Source organism: Histomonas meleagridis, assembly GCF_020186115.1.
Source record: "Histomonas meleagridis strain 2922-C6/04-10x chromosome Unknown scaffold_61, whole genome shotgun sequence".
Classification (NCBI taxonomy): Eukaryota; Parabasalia; order Tritrichomonadida; family Dientamoebidae; genus Histomonas; species Histomonas meleagridis.
This window is the reverse complement of record NW_027150931.1, coordinates 3295270-3315187: the sequence shown is the minus strand read 5'-3', so window position 1 is coordinate 3315187 and position 19918 is coordinate 3295270. Positions and strand designations below refer to the sequence as shown.

General features: G+C 30.1%; 5 protein-coding genes across 5 annotated transcripts; 1 reads left to right on the top strand and 4 right to left on the bottom strand.

Annotated features, from left to right (window-relative positions):
* Window positions 1–2268: 2268 nt before the first annotated feature.
* Window positions 2269–3018, bottom strand: GO595_011022 (Rhodanese-like domain containing protein; the record flags this gene model as incomplete). The annotated part of the gene is made up of 1 exon (XM_067913766.1): window positions 2269–3018. One exon carries the CDS (start codon window positions 3016–3018, stop codon window positions 2269–2271), a length of 750 nt encoding a protein of 249 aa, XP_067769760.1.
* Window positions 3019–3582: 564 nt separating this feature from the next.
* GO595_011021 (Superkiller viralicidic activity 2-like 2) lies at window positions 3583–6438 on the top strand (the record flags this gene model as incomplete). The annotated part of the gene is made up of 1 exon (XM_067913765.1): window positions 3583–6438. The coding sequence occupies one exon, from the start codon at window positions 3583–3585 to the stop codon at window positions 6436–6438; it is 2856 nt and encodes a 951-aa protein (XP_067769759.1).
* Window positions 6439–10627: 4189 nt separating this feature from the next.
* Window positions 10628–11896, bottom strand: GO595_011020 (ENTH domain containing protein; the record flags this gene model as incomplete). The annotated part of the gene is made up of 1 exon (XM_067913764.1): window positions 10628–11896. One exon carries the CDS (start codon window positions 11894–11896, stop codon window positions 10628–10630), a length of 1269 nt encoding a protein of 422 aa, XP_067769758.1.
* Window positions 11897–12189: 293 nt separating this feature from the next.
* Window positions 12190–13365, bottom strand: GO595_011019 (XYPPX repeat family protein; the record flags this gene model as incomplete). The annotated part of the gene is made up of 1 exon (XM_067913763.1): window positions 12190–13365. The coding sequence occupies one exon, from the start codon at window positions 13363–13365 to the stop codon at window positions 12190–12192; it is 1176 nt and encodes a 391-aa protein (XP_067769757.1).
* Window positions 13366–15553: 2188 nt separating this feature from the next.
* On the bottom strand, window positions 15554–18096 carry GO595_011018 (uncharacterized protein; the record flags this gene model as incomplete). The annotated part of the gene is made up of 2 exons (XM_067913762.1): window positions 15554–15562; window positions 16438–18096. The coding sequence occupies 2 exons, from the start codon at window positions 18094–18096 to the stop codon at window positions 15554–15556; spliced, it is 1668 nt and encodes a 555-aa protein (XP_067769756.1).
* Window positions 18097–19918: the final 1822 nt, after the last annotated feature.

Genomic DNA, 19918 nt, shown 5'->3' with positions numbered 1-19918 from the left:
AATGAATTGACTAAATTAACTGATTTATTTTCGAATGAGCGATAAGTTTTACAGTTACGATTTTAAACGTGTCCCATAAATTAAAGTCGTTTCATACGTTTACACGTAGATGTAAGAAATTTTTGAAACAAACATAAATATCTCATTTATTCATTGGGGTTAATAATTCATATTCATATAAATAATTTAGATTATTCTTTTGAGTATAAATATTCATTTAAATCATGATATCTCATATAGATAAATAAAAAAGTGCAATTTAATTTTTATTGCAAAAGTTGATTTAATTCATCTTCATCTTCATATTTTGGAGTTTCGTTGCTAATTAAAGTACAACCAGGTGGAAGGTATTCAGAATTCACGATGCCGAATTTGTGTTGCTTTTTCTTTTTGACTTCATCGATTTTTATATTAAAATTCCAAAGTTCATGAAATCCCGGATTCGAAACCAGCTCTTGGGCAACAAATTCAACAACTCTCTTACCATCAACAGTATTAGTAATTATTCCTGCTAATCTGAAAGCCCCACGAATGTTAAATGATGTTGTGGTCTGCTCGCTTGCCTTCAATATAACGATAATTGCATTTTATACCATTTTGTGACTTTCTTCATCTTTAACAGTATTTTTGATTTTTTTAAAAACGCCAAATAATGACAAAGCAAGGGCTTGGAAAAGGCTTGTGCTATGGAAAAAAAATATAAAACAATTTTTTTTCAAAACTTTCAGAATATCAACGTTACAATGCGCACCAGAAGAATTCATTAATAAAATCGCTCCATACTTTTCAACTTCATATTTTTCCTATACACATTTGATATATGGAATCAATACAATATATGAATATATTCATCAAATCACACAGAATCAACGTAGAGTGGATTTTGAATACGAATCATTACATCTTCATCTTGTCGTAAACCGTTTATTTATAAATCATCATCATATAAGTGTTTTTGTATCAACATGGAAGTAAGAGCATCACCTGCTGCTGAAACACATGTAAGGAGTGTCACATTAGTTACTTTTCTTGTTGATAAATGATGAACATTGTTTGGATTAGTTTTAGCATCAACAGAAACTTTCTCCGGTTTTCGATCTCCCCAAAATGAAGTTCCTATATGATCTAAAGTAAAAACTAATTCTGTTAACATTCCATCCACATGTTAATGCATGTTTTGGAAGTGTTCTCTTAAATGCTCTCTAGGAACTGTCATTCTTGTGTTCTCTTGATAAAGTGATATACATTTTTTAATTTTATCTCTATTTTTAAGATAAAATTAATTTATTTATCCCTTCGTTACAGATAAATCAAATTTTTCTTTGATAGAAGATAATAACTGTTTTCAGATCATTGCATGACCCACATCAGATGAATCACTCATTGCTTGAACAATTATTTCTCCTTTATCTTCATCTAATGCTCTATGTGAACCTAAAAGTTTTGAATCTTGTGTGCCGTTTGAGATACTTCTAGATACCGTTTTACGGCACATATTAAAGACGAATGCTAGTCGATTAAAAGTGAAAGTAACATCATCAAATTCAGATGCATATTTGTAGAAAAAACAAAGCTGATGATTTTTATATTCTAAGTTCATAAAGTCAGTATTCTATAATAATAATCGAGTTTTTGAGAAATACCAATAGTATCTCATTTTTGTTTAATTTCATCTAGTGGCATTGCTGGTGTTAATGTTGACATTCAGAAAAATGAGGCTTTATTAAAGATTATTTATTAACGTATTTTAACGTGTGGGACTGCTTTGATTCCTGGGGACACGTTTAAATCCCTAACTGTACTCGCAACTTACAAAGTTGATTCGCTAGAAAGGTTGAAAGGTTTTCAATCAATGGTGAGTGAAATTTTATTTGATCAGAATTTAATTACTTTTATTCTCATAATAAAAAATGTTTTTAATTTATATTCTTATATTCTGAGACTGAATTTGTTTTCATTGTTTATCAACATTAATATTTTGTTTCAAAGCCATATTTCATTAATAACAAATTATTTGATTGTTGTATTAATTTGTATTGTTTTTGTTTCCTAATTCTTCTGACTCAGTTTCCTTCATTAAAGGTTTTGTTTTTTCATTTTTGTATGACAAAAAACAACAATTTCTTTCATAAGTAGCACGTTTGTATAGTCACTTTTTTGGGCCGATATTATGGTCTTGAAACAAAATTTCCTATCGGAAAGGCGGTTTTAGATTTCAAGCCAACAAAAAGTGCTAGGGGTGGTTCACACATAGTAACGTTTATTAAATCAAAAATTTTTTGCCATCGGAGAAAGTACAAATTTCCTCGTTTTGCAAGGGCGTGGTGAATTACAAAGTGATGCTGACCTATTTTTAGCCTTTTCTTCAAGCGGGATTCTCAAAAACTTTTCGTTAACTTGAGCTCTGAATGATGATGTTGAATGACCTAATTCACCATTTTCTTTATATTTTTTATCATGCATTTTTACATATCCACCATCGCATAAGTGTGGGTATTTCTTATAAAATTTGTTGTAACCACCTTCAAGAATATATACATCTGGATAAAATAAAAATGGATGTACATCCCTGTTAATGTTACGGTCGGTGTTCCTAAAAATTTCAGCAACACTCTTGCCTCTATTTTTAGAAAACTCACAATGAAAAATGATCAAACATTTTTTCAATGGCTTCTCAAAGAAGAGCATTTTAAGATCTCCTAGTGATTTGTTATGGATTGCATTTTTAATGTGCCCGCCAATATATTCATATTCATAGCGACAGTCAACTATATAAATATAATCAAAAAATTTATCATATTTGTGAGACAACACATCAGCAACCACTGAAGGTGACACTCGTGGGATTGTTGAGTTACGTGGTAGAATTGGAAGAACCAACATTTTCTTTGGATCTGGAGATGATGCTATTTCTTTTGAAGGTGCCATAGGCGAATCATCAAAATCCTCGAGGTCAGGAAGAGGGAAAAGAGAAGGAATGCATGTGATTGTGGATTGGCTCCTTTGTGCTGTCAGCATGAATGAATTCTGTTTTAACGTACAGGTCTTAACGTAAATCAGTTTTGTATACAAATTCAGTGAAGAAAGACGTTAATAGAGAGAAAACCGATATCGTCAAACCGCTGGTATTTCTATGCTGTAACCACTTTTATAAATCGACTTCGAGCGTCATTTTCTTTTTCAGCATACAAAACAAAAAATATTTCTTCATAAATACCAGTTATACTTCTTAATGTTTTGAGATAATATCATTTTATCATATTTTATAAATTAAAGACATTTGAATTATCAAATTTAAGATAAATTTCTGAATAAATATTAATATGTTCAATATATTAATGAAAACAGTTCTATGTAAAATCATTATATTTTTGACCATTTTTTTTTATGTAAAAAACTCATTTCGATTATTCAATTTTTTTGAAAATGAAAATCTTTAGAGTTTTGTATCTTACCACAAAAACATATAATGTTTATATATAATATTCAACCATTCATTATGGTAAGAAGTGAACTTGATAAAGAAAATTTTGGAAAACTATGGTCGACCAGTTAAATATTCAATATAAATTTTAGCAAAACATGTTTCAGCCCCTACCAGATGAATTAATCGATTATACACCTAATGTTAATACAATTCAATTTGAAAGTGATGGTGATAATGTTCTTCATTTTGCAGCTCTTCCAGATGGGACTGCATCAATAGAAAATCCAGAATTTCCAGAAGAACTTGCATTCAATTATGGCTTTGAACTTGATGAGTTCCAGAAATGCGCTGTTAGTTGCGTTCATAAAAACGAATCAGTTCTTGTATCTGCACATACGTCAGCAGGAAAAACAGCGATTGCACAATATGCAATTGCACTTGCTTTAAAAAACAATTCTCGTGTAGTGTATACATCTCCCATCAAAGCACTTTCAAATCAGAAATATCAAGATTTACTTAATGATTTTCATGATGTTGGTTTAATGACTGGTGACGTTACCATAAACCCATCAGCATCTTGCCTTGTAATGACAACAGAAATTCTCAGAATGATGCTTTTCTCAGGTGATGAGTTAATAAATACATTATCATGGGTTATATATGATGAAGTTCACTATATGAAGGACCCAGCACGTGGCGTTGTTTGGGAAGAGTCTATTATTCTTTTGCCTGATAAAATTCGGTTTGTTTTCTTATCAGCCACCATTCCAAATGCACGAGAATTCAGTGAATGGATTGCAGATCTTCACAAGCAAACATGTCATGTTGTTTACACTGAACATAGGCCTGTTCCTCTTCAATATTTTATTTCACCTCTTGGATCACCCAAGTTATATCTTGTAAGAAATTCTGATGGGGACATAGTTGATAATGCATTTGAGATTGCTACATCACAAGTTTCAATAAATGGCCCAACAACCACACTTCATGGTGCACCAGTTAAATCTTTATCTGGCCCACAAAAAAGCAAGCCTTCAAAAAAGTTCATCCATGCCCATACATGTCAAGTTGTTACACAGATGATGGAAAGTCAGTTGTATCCCCTTATTGTCTTCGTTTTTTCACGTAGAGACTGCAACAAAATACATGAAGCCTTTAACGGTCGCTCATTTAATCGTGAAGAAGAAAAAGCTCAAGTTAATCTTATCTTTGAGAATGCTCTTTATAAGCTTGATGAATGCGATCGTGGTTTACCTCAAATCCAAACCACGCTTCAATTAGCTTTACGCGGCATCGGAGTTCATCATGGCGGCTTAATGCCATTAATGAAAGAGATTGTCGAAATTTTATTTGGGCAAGGATTAATCAAAGTATTATTTGCCACAGAGACATTTTCGATGGGTCTTAACATGCCTGCCAAATCAGTCATATTTAATGATTTGTATAAATTCGATGGGAATGAACGTCGTCTTATTTATAGTGGCGAATTCATCCAAATGAGTGGTAGAGCTGGTCGACGCAATCGTGATAAGTTTGGTGCAGTTGCAATAAATTATACTGGTGAAACAGCTCCGCCTGAACTTCGTGCTTTAATGACTTCTTCTGCACAACCACTTAATAGTGAGTTTCGAGTTACTTATAACATGCTTCTTAACTTAATGATTACATCATTTTTATCGCCAAAAGAATTAATGCGTAAATCATTCCATCAGTTCCAAATGATTCGAGAACTTCCAAAACTGATATCTAAACGTGATGAAATGCTTGAAGCAGCTGACGCCATTATGTTAACAAATGCCGAATTAACAGAGAAAGCTGTTAAACTTGAAGATGAAATCAATGTACTCGAACAAAACATGCGTCGAATTGAAACAGATTATTCTAATATTAAACCACTTATTCAACCTGGACGAATATTAAAAGTTAAATCATTTGGTTGGGGCGTAATAGCATCTGCGCCACAAAAGAAAAACGATGATATGATAATAATTACATATGCTGAAGAAACTGGAGATCATCGAATTGTTCCAAGTTCTTTAGCAACGTTTCGGAAGCCATATCTTATTAAAATACCAATTCAAGATATCGAACAAGTATCAACGTATCAATTAGAAATATCATTCGATTCGATCAGTAATGAATTTCTTGCGCGTGTAATGCGAAGTGTTAACAAGCTTGAAAAAGAAGGAATTCTTGTTTATGAACCACTTCAATATATTAAAATCGAGAAAGAAGAATATGAACAAAACAAAAAACAATATGATCGACTTACGAATACACTTCAAACATTAGGAGAAATTGATATTAATGCAATTAACAAATATAAAATTAAGCGAAGTTATATTGAAGAATCTGATCGATTAACAGCGAAAATCGAATCAATGCGTCATTTAGTTAATCAAAATGATTTAGAAGCAATGCGATCAGTTTTAATCCGACTTGATTTTATCGATAATGAAGGTAATGTTACACTTAAAGGAAGAGTTGCATCAACAATTAATAGTGCGAATGAAATTATATTAACTGAGTTATTATTAAATGGATTCTTTAATGAATTAACACCACAATATATCGCTGCAATACTTACAACATTTGTCTGTGATAATGTAAATGAAAATAATTCGGATAGTACACTTGAACTTCCTGATAAAATTATTCCGTATTGGAAACAATTACAGAAAGTGATACAAAACACTGCAACAATTTCTTTGGAATGTGGAGTTGATATCGATGTGGAAAAATTTAAACGAGAATTTAATACATCTTTCATTAACATTGCGTTGGATTGGGTAAATGGAATATCGTTTTCGGATTTGATGAAATCTAACGAAAACGAATTCGAAGGTTCAATCATTAGAACAATGAAGAGATTGGACGAGCTAATCAACCAAATGGCGAAGGCTTCCACCATTTTGAATAATAATCAACATACCGAACAAGAAAAGAAGTTTTTGGATGCGTCAAACTTAATCAAAAGAGGTATAATATCAACAGCTTCACTTTATTTGTAAATAATAAATATAAATTCTAATATTTTTTTATATTATGTACAGGAGAAAATGTGTGGATTGTTGCCAATGATATTTATGTTGTTTAAATCTTTTTGCAATTTCGTTACGTTATGTATATTAATATATCATTTTTCTCGATTTATTAAATATCTAAATAATTTTTGGAATTCTAATGGATCAATGACAATATTTTCATGAAATACAAAAATAATAATAAAAAATTATAATTATTATTGTATTGTGTATATAAATTGTTTAGCTATTTGATAAATTAGTGTTTATATGTATTAAGTAATAAAAAATTTTCACATTAACACAAAGAAGTTTAAAATAATATATATCATATAAAAAATAGTTATACTAATATATAAATTTTTATTTATTATTATGGCACTAAGTTTGGCAAACATTAAGTTTAAACTAATATTTGCTCTGAGAGTTAAAGAAACTAAAACCTATTTAAATATTAACAAAATGCTCCTCCTTGAAATCTTCAGCAAATGGATCCTCGTCAATATTTGATATATTTGTAACAACAGAATATGTATCAACGCCTTTATCTTCGTTATTATATTGATCAGATTCGGCGTTATCCATATTTTCTTTTTTGCCACGAAAACGAATAAGAAAAACGACAATAAGAATTATAATTAAAACAACAACTACTACAACGCATACTATGATGATGATTGTTGTGTTTGATTTACTTTGGTTATTATTGTCTTGCTCATTTTGGTTAATAATTATAAAGAAATCAGAGTAGAAACTAAAATATGTTGAATACCGAAGGATTGTATAATTGTAATATACGAATTCTGTATTTAGATATATGATGGATGATGATAACATCGAAACAATATAAGTGTTTGAAACAAATGAATAATTCATAATGGTTTCTGTAAATGATAAGGAAATTCGTAAAGTTATTGAATATGATGTATAAAATTCATTCGAATTCTTATTTATATATGTGCTTGACTTAGTGAATGTATTTGATTTAGTGAATGTGCTACTTTGAGAAAATGTATTTGAGCTAGTAAATGCACTTGACTTAGTAAATGTATTTGATTTAGTAAATGCACTTGACTTAGTGAATGTATTTGATCTTGTAAATGCACTTGACTTAGTAAATGCACTTGACTTAGTAAATGTATTTGATTTTGTAAATGCACTTGACTTAGTGAATGTATTTGATCTAGTAAATACGTTTGACTTAGTGAATGTATTCGACTTAGTAAATGCACTTGACTTAGTAAATGTATTTGATTTTGTAAATGCACTTGACTTAGTAAATGTATTTGATCTAGTAAATACGTTTGACTTAGTGAATGTATTCGACTTAGTAAATGCACTTGACTTAGTAAATGTATTTGATTTTGTAAATGCACTTGACTTAGTGAATGTATTTGATCTAGTAAACACGTTTGACTTAGTGAATGTATTCGACTGAGTAAATATATTTGATGGTGACATACACTCTGATAATATTGTCGTAGTTACTTTAAATCTTCCAAATTTGCTACTCTGATATTGCACGAATACCATAACTTCAATATCAATTGAAGAATAAAAAGCATTTTCATTAATAGTTGGCTCTGTATCACCAAAAAAGTATAGGCATTTCAGACCAGTACACAAATTGAATGAATATGCTTCTATCTCTTTTATATGTTTACCGATACAAACAGTCGTTAAACTTGTGCATCCTGAAAATAGACCACTCGGAACTGAAGTCAATCCATCTGGAATGATAAATGAAATTAGACTTCTGCAAAAGCATAATGCATAAGTTCCAATACTTATAACATTTTCACCACCACTAATTTCAACTAAATATTTCGATGAATGAAATGCGCATGAATAAATTGAAGTAACTGTTGATGGAATTTTATATGCAGTGGATTGTTTGGCAGATGGATAGAACAAAAGGGTTTGGAAACTTTTATCATAAACAACATCATCATTGTTTAAATTACTATAAAATTGATTGCCTTCAGCGACTTTTAAAAACTGAATGTTTTGACAATTTATAAAAAGACTATCTTCAATTGATGTAACTGAAGCTGGAAATGTCATACTGCCCAATTTATAACATCCTTGAAAAGCATGACTAGAAATTTTTTGAACATTTTTCCCAAGTGTAACCGATTCTAAATTTGTACATTCACTAAAAGCAGTGCCTCCAATCGTTAAGATGCTATTTCCAATTTCAGCTGTTATTAAACTTGTCCAACCAGCAAAAGCTGAAGATGGAATTGATGTGACTTCGCCGTCAATTATAACATGCTGTGCTAAACTTTTGTATTGTGATCTATCACTTAATTCTTGGGAATTAGTAATAGTAAGTGTTGAAGTTTCGGAGGAAAATCCTTCTATTGAATGTGCAAAAAATAAAACAAAAATTATAAGAGCAAATTTTTTATCCATGTTTTTAATGTACCTGATACATGAATTTAAGGAAATATATTTAACTTTATTGAGAAATGAGATAATAACAAAAAATACAATTAAAATCATTAGGTTATTGATGTCTAAAAAAGAATTAAACACATTTGATACATTTTGCAGAGCAGAGGGATGGTCCAATATAGAAGAGCATATTGTATTTTGGTAAGTATGATGTGAATTATCAATTATCTTTGTCAAGATTTGAACTTTTTGCTGATAATAATTCGTTAGAAATGGAGATAGAGTCGGAATGTCACACAGACATAAATCTGGTATTATAAAGATAAGCCATTGTGAAATCATGAGAAAATATATTGGAATCTTGTAGGATCAAATTTGTGAAATTTTGAATGATTTACGCATCGTATTATCAAAAGATTCAGTGCTTGAATCCCTCAAAATTGATTTTGAATCATGATTTAACCGACAAGTTGACTGCCAACCATCCTCAGTTTATCATCATTCAAATTAAACCATAGTCGACTGAAACACAAAATATGACAGTTCAAAAAGTGAGAAGTGAAGTGTTTGTTTACTGTTGCGAATCGAAGTCACTTTTGGAGAAATGAGAAACCAAAAACGATACAATTGAAAAAGTCGAATGGCTCATGATGATGGGACGTGATTATAGGTTTAGTTAGGGTATAACGTTAAAAACCTTCATTTATTTCATTATTTACATCTTCAACATTAATTTGGTATCACAATTGATCGATGAATATTCCTTCTTCACAGTTGCGTAACATATCTGTCGACGAATACCAAATAAATTCAAAGGTCTGACGCTATCTGACGTCTATGAAACTATCAGAATTCAGATTTTATATATCATTGAATTTTCAACAAATATTGAATTCCATATAGTCTATGAAAAGTAGAACTATGAATTCGTGTGGGGATCGAAAGAATCGAAGAAATAAACAATGTAATAAAAAACTAACAACCTAAATATGTGCGATTTAAAGTCTATTTATTTATTACACTGATGATTTTTTTTACCGTGCTTCTTTTTTTCTCTCTTCTGTATGAAAAAATTTGTGATTTTATCGATGTAATTATTATTTTCTTCCTTAGGGTAACCAATTTGGTTATGTTCCATAAATTGATATTAAAGAAAACGTTAAAAATCAATCTGATTATTTTGAAATTCAAAATTGTGGAAATTTTGTGGAATACATGATTCCCTATAGTTATAATATGAATATACTTGTTGATTCATTTGTTATTATGGAATTATGCCAAGTAGAAAGTGAACTCAGAAAATCCAAAATGTTAAAGAATGACAAAGTCAAAATCTTTACCATACAAATTGTTTCAATCGAAGTTATCCAAACACTGATTTTACAACTCATTCAAAAAGTGGAATATTCAATTGAACAGAAATCCTCGTCCAGTAATCGTACGCTGGAACGTCAGTTGCAAGACAGGTAACTTTACCACAGAGGTTAATTTCCTTTTCGATAATATAGCTCGAACCGTTATGTTTTTTCCTCAAAGTTGTGTGCTAAATAATGTGTATGATTTCATAAGTCTGTCCATGACAGCAATTTTGATTCGATAAAATAACATTTTTTTCTCCTATGATGAAACGCTGTTATAATTTACCATATTTCCATCTCATAACTTATTGATTAATGAACTTATCTCATAAAAAATGAAATTGGAAAAAAAATCCGTTTCACTCAAAGTAATTTTAGTCAATAACAAATTGGAAAATTATACCAAAAGAAAGTTTTATTCACTAGAAATTGCCTCCTAATGCAGTACCGCTTCCACGTGTTGTCTGCGCCTTTCCATAGTTTTTCTGGTTTCCAACCAAATTATCAAAGTCGATTACGTCCGAAAACTCGGATAACATGTTCGACTTTTTCGTCTGTGGCTGTGGCTGTGGTTGTGATTGTGATTGAACATTATTTGAAGCCGATGTAGTAGGCCCCAAAAAGTCGTCAAGCAGATTTACTTGTTGCTGCTGAGGTGGCTGTTGAGTTTGTGGCTGCGGTGAAGTTAAGTTCAATAGATCATCAAATTGATTATTACTATTATTTGTATTCGACTGATTGTTAGGAGTGGGAGCTGGAGTGCTTGGGCCAAATATGTCGAGGAGTGGGTCATTGTTAGGTTGGTTCTGTGGCGGCTTATTATTGGATGATGACATTTCAGAAAACGGATCAAATGATTGATTGCTATTTCCAAATGGATCAAATGGCTGTTGTTGTACCATTGGAGCCTTGGCATGGTTCATTGGTTTGCCTGGAGGAGGTGGTAATAATGATGAATTATTTGGTCGTGATTGAGTCGAGCTATTGTTGACAGGCTGCGATGGAGTGCTTTGTTTTTGGTTTTGGGCTGGTGGTTCGTCATCATATTCATATTCATATTCGTCATCATTTTTTGTATTTTGTGCTTTAGGAGCAGATCTTGTATTGCTTTCGTAATTTCCATGGCTGCTTGAGTAATTTGATGACCCATAATTTGAGGAGCTGTAACCTGAGTTATAACCGCCATATCCATATCCGCCATCATTACCGAAAGAAGTCACTTTAGACTTGAGTTTTGAAGCCTTTGCTCTTTCTGCTTCATATATTTCGTTATCATTTGCCATGGTCAAAATATCTTTTGACTTTTTGCGTACAACAGCTTCTAATTGAGCTTCTTCACCAACACTATACTTTTGAGAATATGAAAGTGATTGGAGAATTCCAGACATGCTCTTAGCTTCTGATCTAAATGAAGTGTGACCATTTCTTAATAGATATTCCAAAAGAATGAGTGTTTTTTGAACATGTCTTATTTCGGGATCACTTAAACGCTCCCAAATAACTTTCTTAACCTCATCACATGCACTATAATTAAATGTCAAGCGTGCAATTTCTTGCATTTGGGAATTTGAAGGTCCCCACTTTTCATCATTTGTAGCTTCAAGAACAAGCTTTTCATTGTCTGTTCGACCTGATAAGATGTATTGTGTTGATCTCATTTTCTCCTTAGCCCAGCGCCACATATCAGACATTTTCAGATTTGATTGGCCAAAGGTTTGAATGGCAACTTTTTATATGCATTATTTCACGATACAAGTAAACTATTCAAAAATATTTGAATGGTTCAAACCCCTTTGTGAACATCGAATGATTATCATCATGTGCCTTACAAGCCAAAGTTTCTTTACCAACCTTACCAAAAACACGAGCCTTAAAGTATATTTGTTGTTCCTTTAACTTTTGTTGCATTTAAACATTAATTCTTAATTATCAAATTTTTCTAAAAACAAATATACCAAAAAACAAACTTTTAGCCATATGAAACTTACAAACTAACACCTCTGATTGCTTTTGCAACTTCTGGATGCTTATTTCTAAGGAGTGATGGGTGATCGAAATAGCAAAGAATCAGTGTGTCAGTTATCGCGGTGATTGATGAAAACAAGAATTGGAAGATAGTCATTAAAGTTAATACACATCCTAATCTTGTATATAATTCCGAACCTTTTCCATAATATGCAAAGTAGACAGCAATACATGTTGCAGCTATTACAAGTGTGTAGTTATGTCTCAATGCAGATGATACAACTTCGAAATAATTTGACATACGAATTCTTTCACCAAAACCTTTCTTTCCCCACTTCTTACATGCTTGGATGTATGGGATACTATAAACTCCAACATAAATGAGCGCATAACGAGCAAAGTATTCATGAAGCTTTCGAAGTATGTCGATAACGAATTTGAGTACTTTAACCAAAAGTGACTCTTTCTTATCGTTTTTTTCTGATTTGATGTCAACAACAAAATCAGTTATAAAAAGAACAGTACGGATTGCAGCGGAGAGAGCATTGCTTCCAAGGTTATATGTGATCGAGTAGAAAAATGCTTTAAGTGGGGATATGATATTAGCGTCATCAAATGTTTCATTTCCAACAATTCCAGTGATTGTGGTGTAACCAATGTAAGAAAGAGTATTTGTGATCCAAGAGAATGAAGCCAAAAGATAGAAAACAAAAGCAGTGGAATGTTCGATATCGGAATTTATTATTAAATAACTTACGACAACAAAAAGAAGCCATAAAACAAGTGTTAATGCACCACTGCAAATTTCAATGAATACTATAGAAATGTTATGTATGAGGATACGACTAGATTCTCGAATGAGTGCTGTTGCAAATGGAATGATTTTCTTTATGCGGCGATAATAGAATATTGATGAAAAGAAAAGTATGACTGGGAAAATTGCATAATACCATGGAACTTGTCCAGAAATCAGAATATACAAAGAAGAAATGAAAGATATTATAATTGATACAAAGTTAATTGCAACGCTAAGCTTAATGTACAAAGAAGGCAACAAAATGCAATAAGCCAAGTGAGCTAAGTTTGCAAAAATTGTGACAATAAGTGAAAATTTGATTGATTGTTGAATATATGGAGGTATAAACGACAAGTAATCTGTCCTAAAAACTCCTCTAATGCATTCTAATATCGTCATTTTTATTGTTTTTGAAAGGAAAAATTGGCAAATGTAAAACGTTACGCCAAGGTTAACAATAAATAAAAGCGAAACGAACTTGTAATGGAAAGCTTTTGATTTGCCCCTTATTTCTCTATACTCTCTTGTTGGCGTTGGTGTACGAGAATGAATTCGCATTTGATTTATTTGGTCTGATGAAGTGACAAACGGTTTGATTAATAAACAATACAAAATCAGACCACTTTTGAATAAAAGTGCTGATTTGTCCGTTACGAATTTTTGGTGCAAAAATGTTGGAAAAACATAAAAACATAAAAATATTTACGAAGTAATATTTTTCAAGGGTAAAAATATTTTTTATAAACAGTTTACGAATTATTAATTTTCCTCATTATTATCTTTATCGATATCGAAGAACTCCACAAAAGAATTATATGTATTGTTAAACTTTTGAGCGTAGTCCATATGCGTTTCGTCCCTCGTAAAGTTGGCTATTTCCGAGTAAGTAACCAACAATCGTTTAATTAATAATTTGAATTCTTTTGCATTCTTTATCACCGATTCCTTATCGAATTTCTTTGATATTAACAGCAACAAAAACAGATACGAGTTATCTCCATTCAAAGAAGAATGCAACAAAAATCCAATTCGATTTAATTCAAATTGGAATTCTCCTTTACTTTGTCTATTCTTCAAAGTATTCGGCAAAAATCCTTCATATTCGGATAACACTTTTCTAATTTTAGCAAATGTAATTTTTTCTTCGAAATTCAGATAATCAATAATTGAAAGTTTTTGAGTTTTCTCTTGTTCAACTTCCGAGAACATTGAATATGATGGTAAGCTTTCTTTCGTTTTATAATTATTTATCGTAATTTCTTTCTCATTTAATGAAGAAACTTCCAATTGCGATTTCTTAACAACCGTTCTGAACATTGAAAAAGTGTGTGGGAATTCAACTGAATTCAGTTCGCCTTCAATTTTGACAAGTGGCACGAAACCGTTTTGGTTCAGTTCATGATCGAGGCAATAAATCCGTTTATTTTTCAGGTAAAAGTGCAAAGGCGAGTCGACCGTTAACGAGTAATTTGCTTTCATTTCTTTGAAAACTTCGGACAATTGATTTGAAATATTTGTCAAATCCTCTAAATTTGCTTCATTTAAAGCTATTCTAAGTAATAGTGATAAAACGCAACGAGCGTCGTAATACATTTTAGCCTTTAATGCGAATTCTAAAGCATTTTTTAGTGACGATTTCAAGAATTCCATATTAAAATCAGCCGATAAAAATCTGAAATCGTCAGAAATGTATTCGAAGTTTATATTATTTTCGATCATTACAGGCGGGAAGAAAGTGAATGACTCGCTTGACAAAATTTGTTGTTTTGAGTTCGTCAAAGGTTGTACCATTACAAGTTTTGTTGATGTATTTTCTGTGTTTTCATTTTTTGTTTTATAATATCTTAAAATCGTTGAAGTTAATGAACAAATATGTAACTGTGCAACGTAAGCAGAGACAAACCATTTGTTTTCTGCGTTAATTTTTACGATTTCTTTTAGCCAACGAACTCTCATTGAAGGGAAGTTCTTACTTTGATCAGCCAATTGCATAATGTAAAAACATTTTATGTCGGGTGGGAATTGAGAGTTTTTAAGTTTCTCAATGATTTCTGCATTAGATAACGCAGCTGATAATCGATCGCATAATTTTTGTTTGAAAGTTTTGTCATGATAATATTTAACACTTCGTTGGATTTGTTTAACAGATTCTTTAAATATGTTAATGTCATTTGATGATTCTTCTTGAATCACTGAAATGAAAGAATCTAAAAATTGGACTGTTGAAATGATTACGTTTTTCCGTGTTAAATAATCTTTTCGAAAGAATATTATAAATGAACTTATGCTAAAACATTTTGTTATATGATATTTCGATATAAACATTTTAACAAATTCATTTATGTATTCTCTATTGATTGGATATTTATTAATTATCTTTACAAAGATATCAAATATTAATGGATAATTTTGTAATGATTGATGTTTATTATTTGTTAATTTAAATAATAAATTGATGATATTAGAAATGGAATTCTTTAATTCATAAATAGTACATCGTAAAAAACGTAAAATTCGTTGCGTCATTTCGACAAATAAATTATTAATGTTCGAAAACTTTTGTAATGTTAATCGATTAATACATATATCACATGCGCTTTCAATAAATTCGATAAATTGGACTTGAAAGAATAAATCAGTCGATGAGAAATAATTCCGTAATAATTGTGATGGCGAATAACCAATGATTAATAATATCGATGGAATTAATTCGAATTTCGCTTCTTCTGGTATATTTGACTTATAATAATATGAAAACAAATCTAAAAATGGAAATAATGCATAAGCAATTCGATAATTTAATGGTTCATCATCTTCTGTTTCTAGTGGTAAACATAACTTCGTTAAAAACTCAGATGCAAACATATATAAAGATCCATTTTTTAATGTCATTGCACGTGAAAAACCTAATTCGAATAATGATATTATTGGTTGGAATGGTGAAAACATTCGTTTCTTTAATGGTTCAACTGGTAATTGTTTAATTAATAATAAAATAAATGGAGGATATGATGTAAATGGAGTTAAAAATGAGAAAAATGCTGTGAGAACTGAAATTTGATTTGTTTTAATACGTAATAATGTTCGTAAATGATTTGCTATTATTGGTAAAAATGTCTCCGATGAAAAACTAAATAATATAACTAATGTTGATCCTAATAATTTACTAATTTTCTTGATGATTTGTGTTTGATCTTTTTGGATATAAAAACATATAATATTTGAAATTTGTTTCAAAAAATTATATAAATTCGTCGGATTATATTCTTCTGTTTCATGGACATAACTTATTAGAAAGATATCAATTATGAATTCAAAGAAATCAATGATTGTTGGTAATAAGTTGTTATCTTTTGTTAAACTTTCTTGAATTAATTTCTCAATAGAACTTGTATATGAATATAAAAAGTTATGTTTCGTTTCAATTGGATTAAAGACATGATATAACCAATTCTTAAATTGATGTTTAACGATCTCTGATTTACAATATTGATATATTTCAATTAATGCTTGTAATGATGTCGATGATGATAATGATAAAAGTTTGGATGAAATTGGTATAAATTGTTGGCGAATTGTTTTAACAGGGACTTCAAGTATTTCCTTAAGATTAATTTGTTGTGGTACGATAGCATTTGATAATGTGTTTAATGTCTTTGGTACAAAGAAAATTGAAGTTGTATCAATATTCATTTTAAGTGATTTCTTTCCATTCGCATTTAATTTAGATAAATATTCGTTTGGCTTTAAACGTTTTGATGATATCATTGTATATGTTTGCGTTGATGTTTGAATAGGATTATTTTCAATGATAAGTGGTACAATGACGATGCGTAAAGTTGACAAACCGGATTTTTGTATTGAATTTATATGAATTACTAAATGTGAAGTGGATTTCAATGGTTTATCAAGAACCATACGAACACAGTCTGTGAAAATGGGCTTCTTTGAAACTGGTATCGGCTTTGATGTGAAACAGTTTGAAGAACTTCCATCATCATTCTTCGGTAAGAAGACTTTCATACCAGTTGGATTGACAGGATCACGTGGGTCTTCACAGTAGAATACTTTAAAGTATAAAAATTCACATTTTGGTAATGAGTTAAATTTCATATGAATTCCACTAAGCATTATAGAAGGCTTCGGATGTAATAAGAATGGTACGGATAACGCCATTATAGGGGATTTTGGCATTTGAATTTCACCTGTTTGAGATAAGTTTATTGGAATTTCTTTATCGGTCATAACTACCAAATTTACTGATGAGTTTATAGGTAATGTTTGAACTTCCGGAGGAGTAACTTCGCATCCAATATATTTGAAATGCTCTGATGATGAATACTTGATCCAGACGGGGAACGTTAAGTCAACTTCACCCGATTTTGTAAAAAGTGAATAAAGTGGAATGTATGAAAAAGCAAATGGAATAACAGAAGCAAATTGTTGTTGAGGAATTGGCCTTTCTCCGGTTAATGCTTTAAGAAAATTATCAAGGGAATAAGCACTTTGATGCATTAAAACACATACTAAATATATGTCTTCAGAAGGTGGTTGAACTTCAAAATAACATGTATCAGTACTTGTATGCTCAAATACAGTGGAATTAAGAGTTCGTGTAAATCGAAGGGATTCTGATAAATATTGATGACGTTTTGATGCATATAAAAATAATGTGCCTTGAAAATCAGTGATATCAGATTTTTGATTTGCATATGACATGCTTTTAAGTTTGACTTGAAGGTATTTAAGTGGTAATGAATAACCAATTGGTGGGGATTTAATTCCAAATTTCCATGGAACTTGTGATTTACATACGGATGAAATTGTTGAAAATGAAAAAGTCATTGTTTCTTCATCCCTTTTTTCAGATCTTTGAAGAAATTGTTGAATTGCTTGTTTTTCAATATTATTTGCCATTTCACTGTTCCCTTCTGGAATGTCATAATCATTAGATATCTTTTTTGGGAAAGGTAATGTTGGTGGTGGAGGAATAGACAGAGTATATTGAAATGTCTGTGTTGAAAAAAGAGGACTTACAAATGGATTCTCAGTGAAATCACGTGAGATCCCTCTTCCGATTGGGTTATCTTGCGTTCTTACTACAGATAAAATTGGTTCTGTATTTTCCATTTTTTTTTTTAGCAAGATATGTGATGTGAAATACCGAACCAAATTTAGTTTCTGTAAAAATTTTTTTCAATCTTTTACGTTTGTTTTGACATATTCCTTTAAAATTACATTCCAAAATATGTATATTTTATGTTAGATTTCAACTTTCATTCTTAAAAAAATTAATGCACATTGAATCAATCTTAAACAAAAGTTTATCTTAATCATTATTTTCTTTTTAAATATTGTCTAAAATAAGCCCTTTGTATCATGTCTTATGCGAAAGGACATGTTCTTTGGCAAACTTTTTTGCATAGCAAACAAAGCCAATGATAACATTTTTAACTCTTTTTTGGTATTTCGTTACAAAGTTGAAGCATACTATTAAAATTAGTGAGGATATCCTCATTGTATGAAAATTAATCATAAAATTAATCTAATATAAATATATGATTTCTTCTTTATTAAATTTTTAGATGTTTTTTGAATATTTTCGCAACTGATATATAGCTTGTCCTTAATTTTATTGTTATATGCATAAAAACAATTAATTGATAACTTCACACCCATGTGGTAAGGTATATACTTCTTCCAGATATGTAGTAAATAAACAACATAACACTTTTTTAAACCAACCAGAATCGAGAATGAAATAAGTTATAAATTGTAGAACTCTATTGGTAGAAATGTTATTATGCTAAAATTTTTAATAATTTGAACAAAATGATAAAAAATTAAATAGAAATTAATCGAATACATCAGATTTATCTGAATAAATACACCACAAAATCGATTTTAAAACGATTTTGTTTGATTCAATTTCAAAAGAATCAAATCAAAAATGAATAGAGAAAACTCTATTCTCTATTAATGTAATAACATAAAAATGCAATAAATTATATGTACCTATTTAACAAAATAATAAAAATAAAGCAATAGAGAGATATAATGATAAAAATTTCAAATACAAATTTCAAAATCGTTTTTAACAACACTTATATTTAATTCATTTATTATTATATAAATAAATATGCAATTTATTTTATAATTTGTAGATTGGAATAAATTAATATAATTACTAGATAAATATATTCAAAAGCCAATTTTTTCATTTTAACTTTTAAGGGTATTTTCTGTGCATATTGATCGTAAGTTTCGATTTCAAACATATTTAACTCGAAAAATAAGATCAATCATGAGCTCAAACATTGGAAATCAATCAGATATGAAATGTTAAATATAATATTAAAATTTGAAAAAATGAGTCAATTGATATACAAACGAATAAAACTCATGAACGACCAAATATTAAATTAATTTTCTTTGAAAATCATGTATGAAATTAAAATTTTCATAAAAATTGTTCCATAGAATTTCATTATTAAATCAATATCTACGATATTTCACCAAAAATCAAAATATTTCAAGAAACAATAAAAAATTATAATTTAAGAAGGATGTACCCATTTCAACTTCGAAAATAAACAGTTAATGATATTTATTCATACAAGCAAAATTTCCTGGAGACCGTTTTAGTTGCACTCTTCGATGTTTATGATTCCAGAGCGTGATCATGTTTATGAACAAACACATGTGTTTTAAAAAAAAATGAGAAAGAATTTAAAGAGTCACCATATGTGCCTACAGTTTTAACTTTTTGAAGTAAAAAGTAGCATTAAAAAATGCCAGTTGTTTGTGTTCTAAAGTACTTCACAAAAATGAGTCAAAAGCAATACTATAAAGAATTTTCATTATTTATCAAGTGGCAAATCGAAAAAAATATCTTTAAAATTAATGAGAAATATGTTTCTTATGACTATTTGATGTTTGATAATTTTTTTTG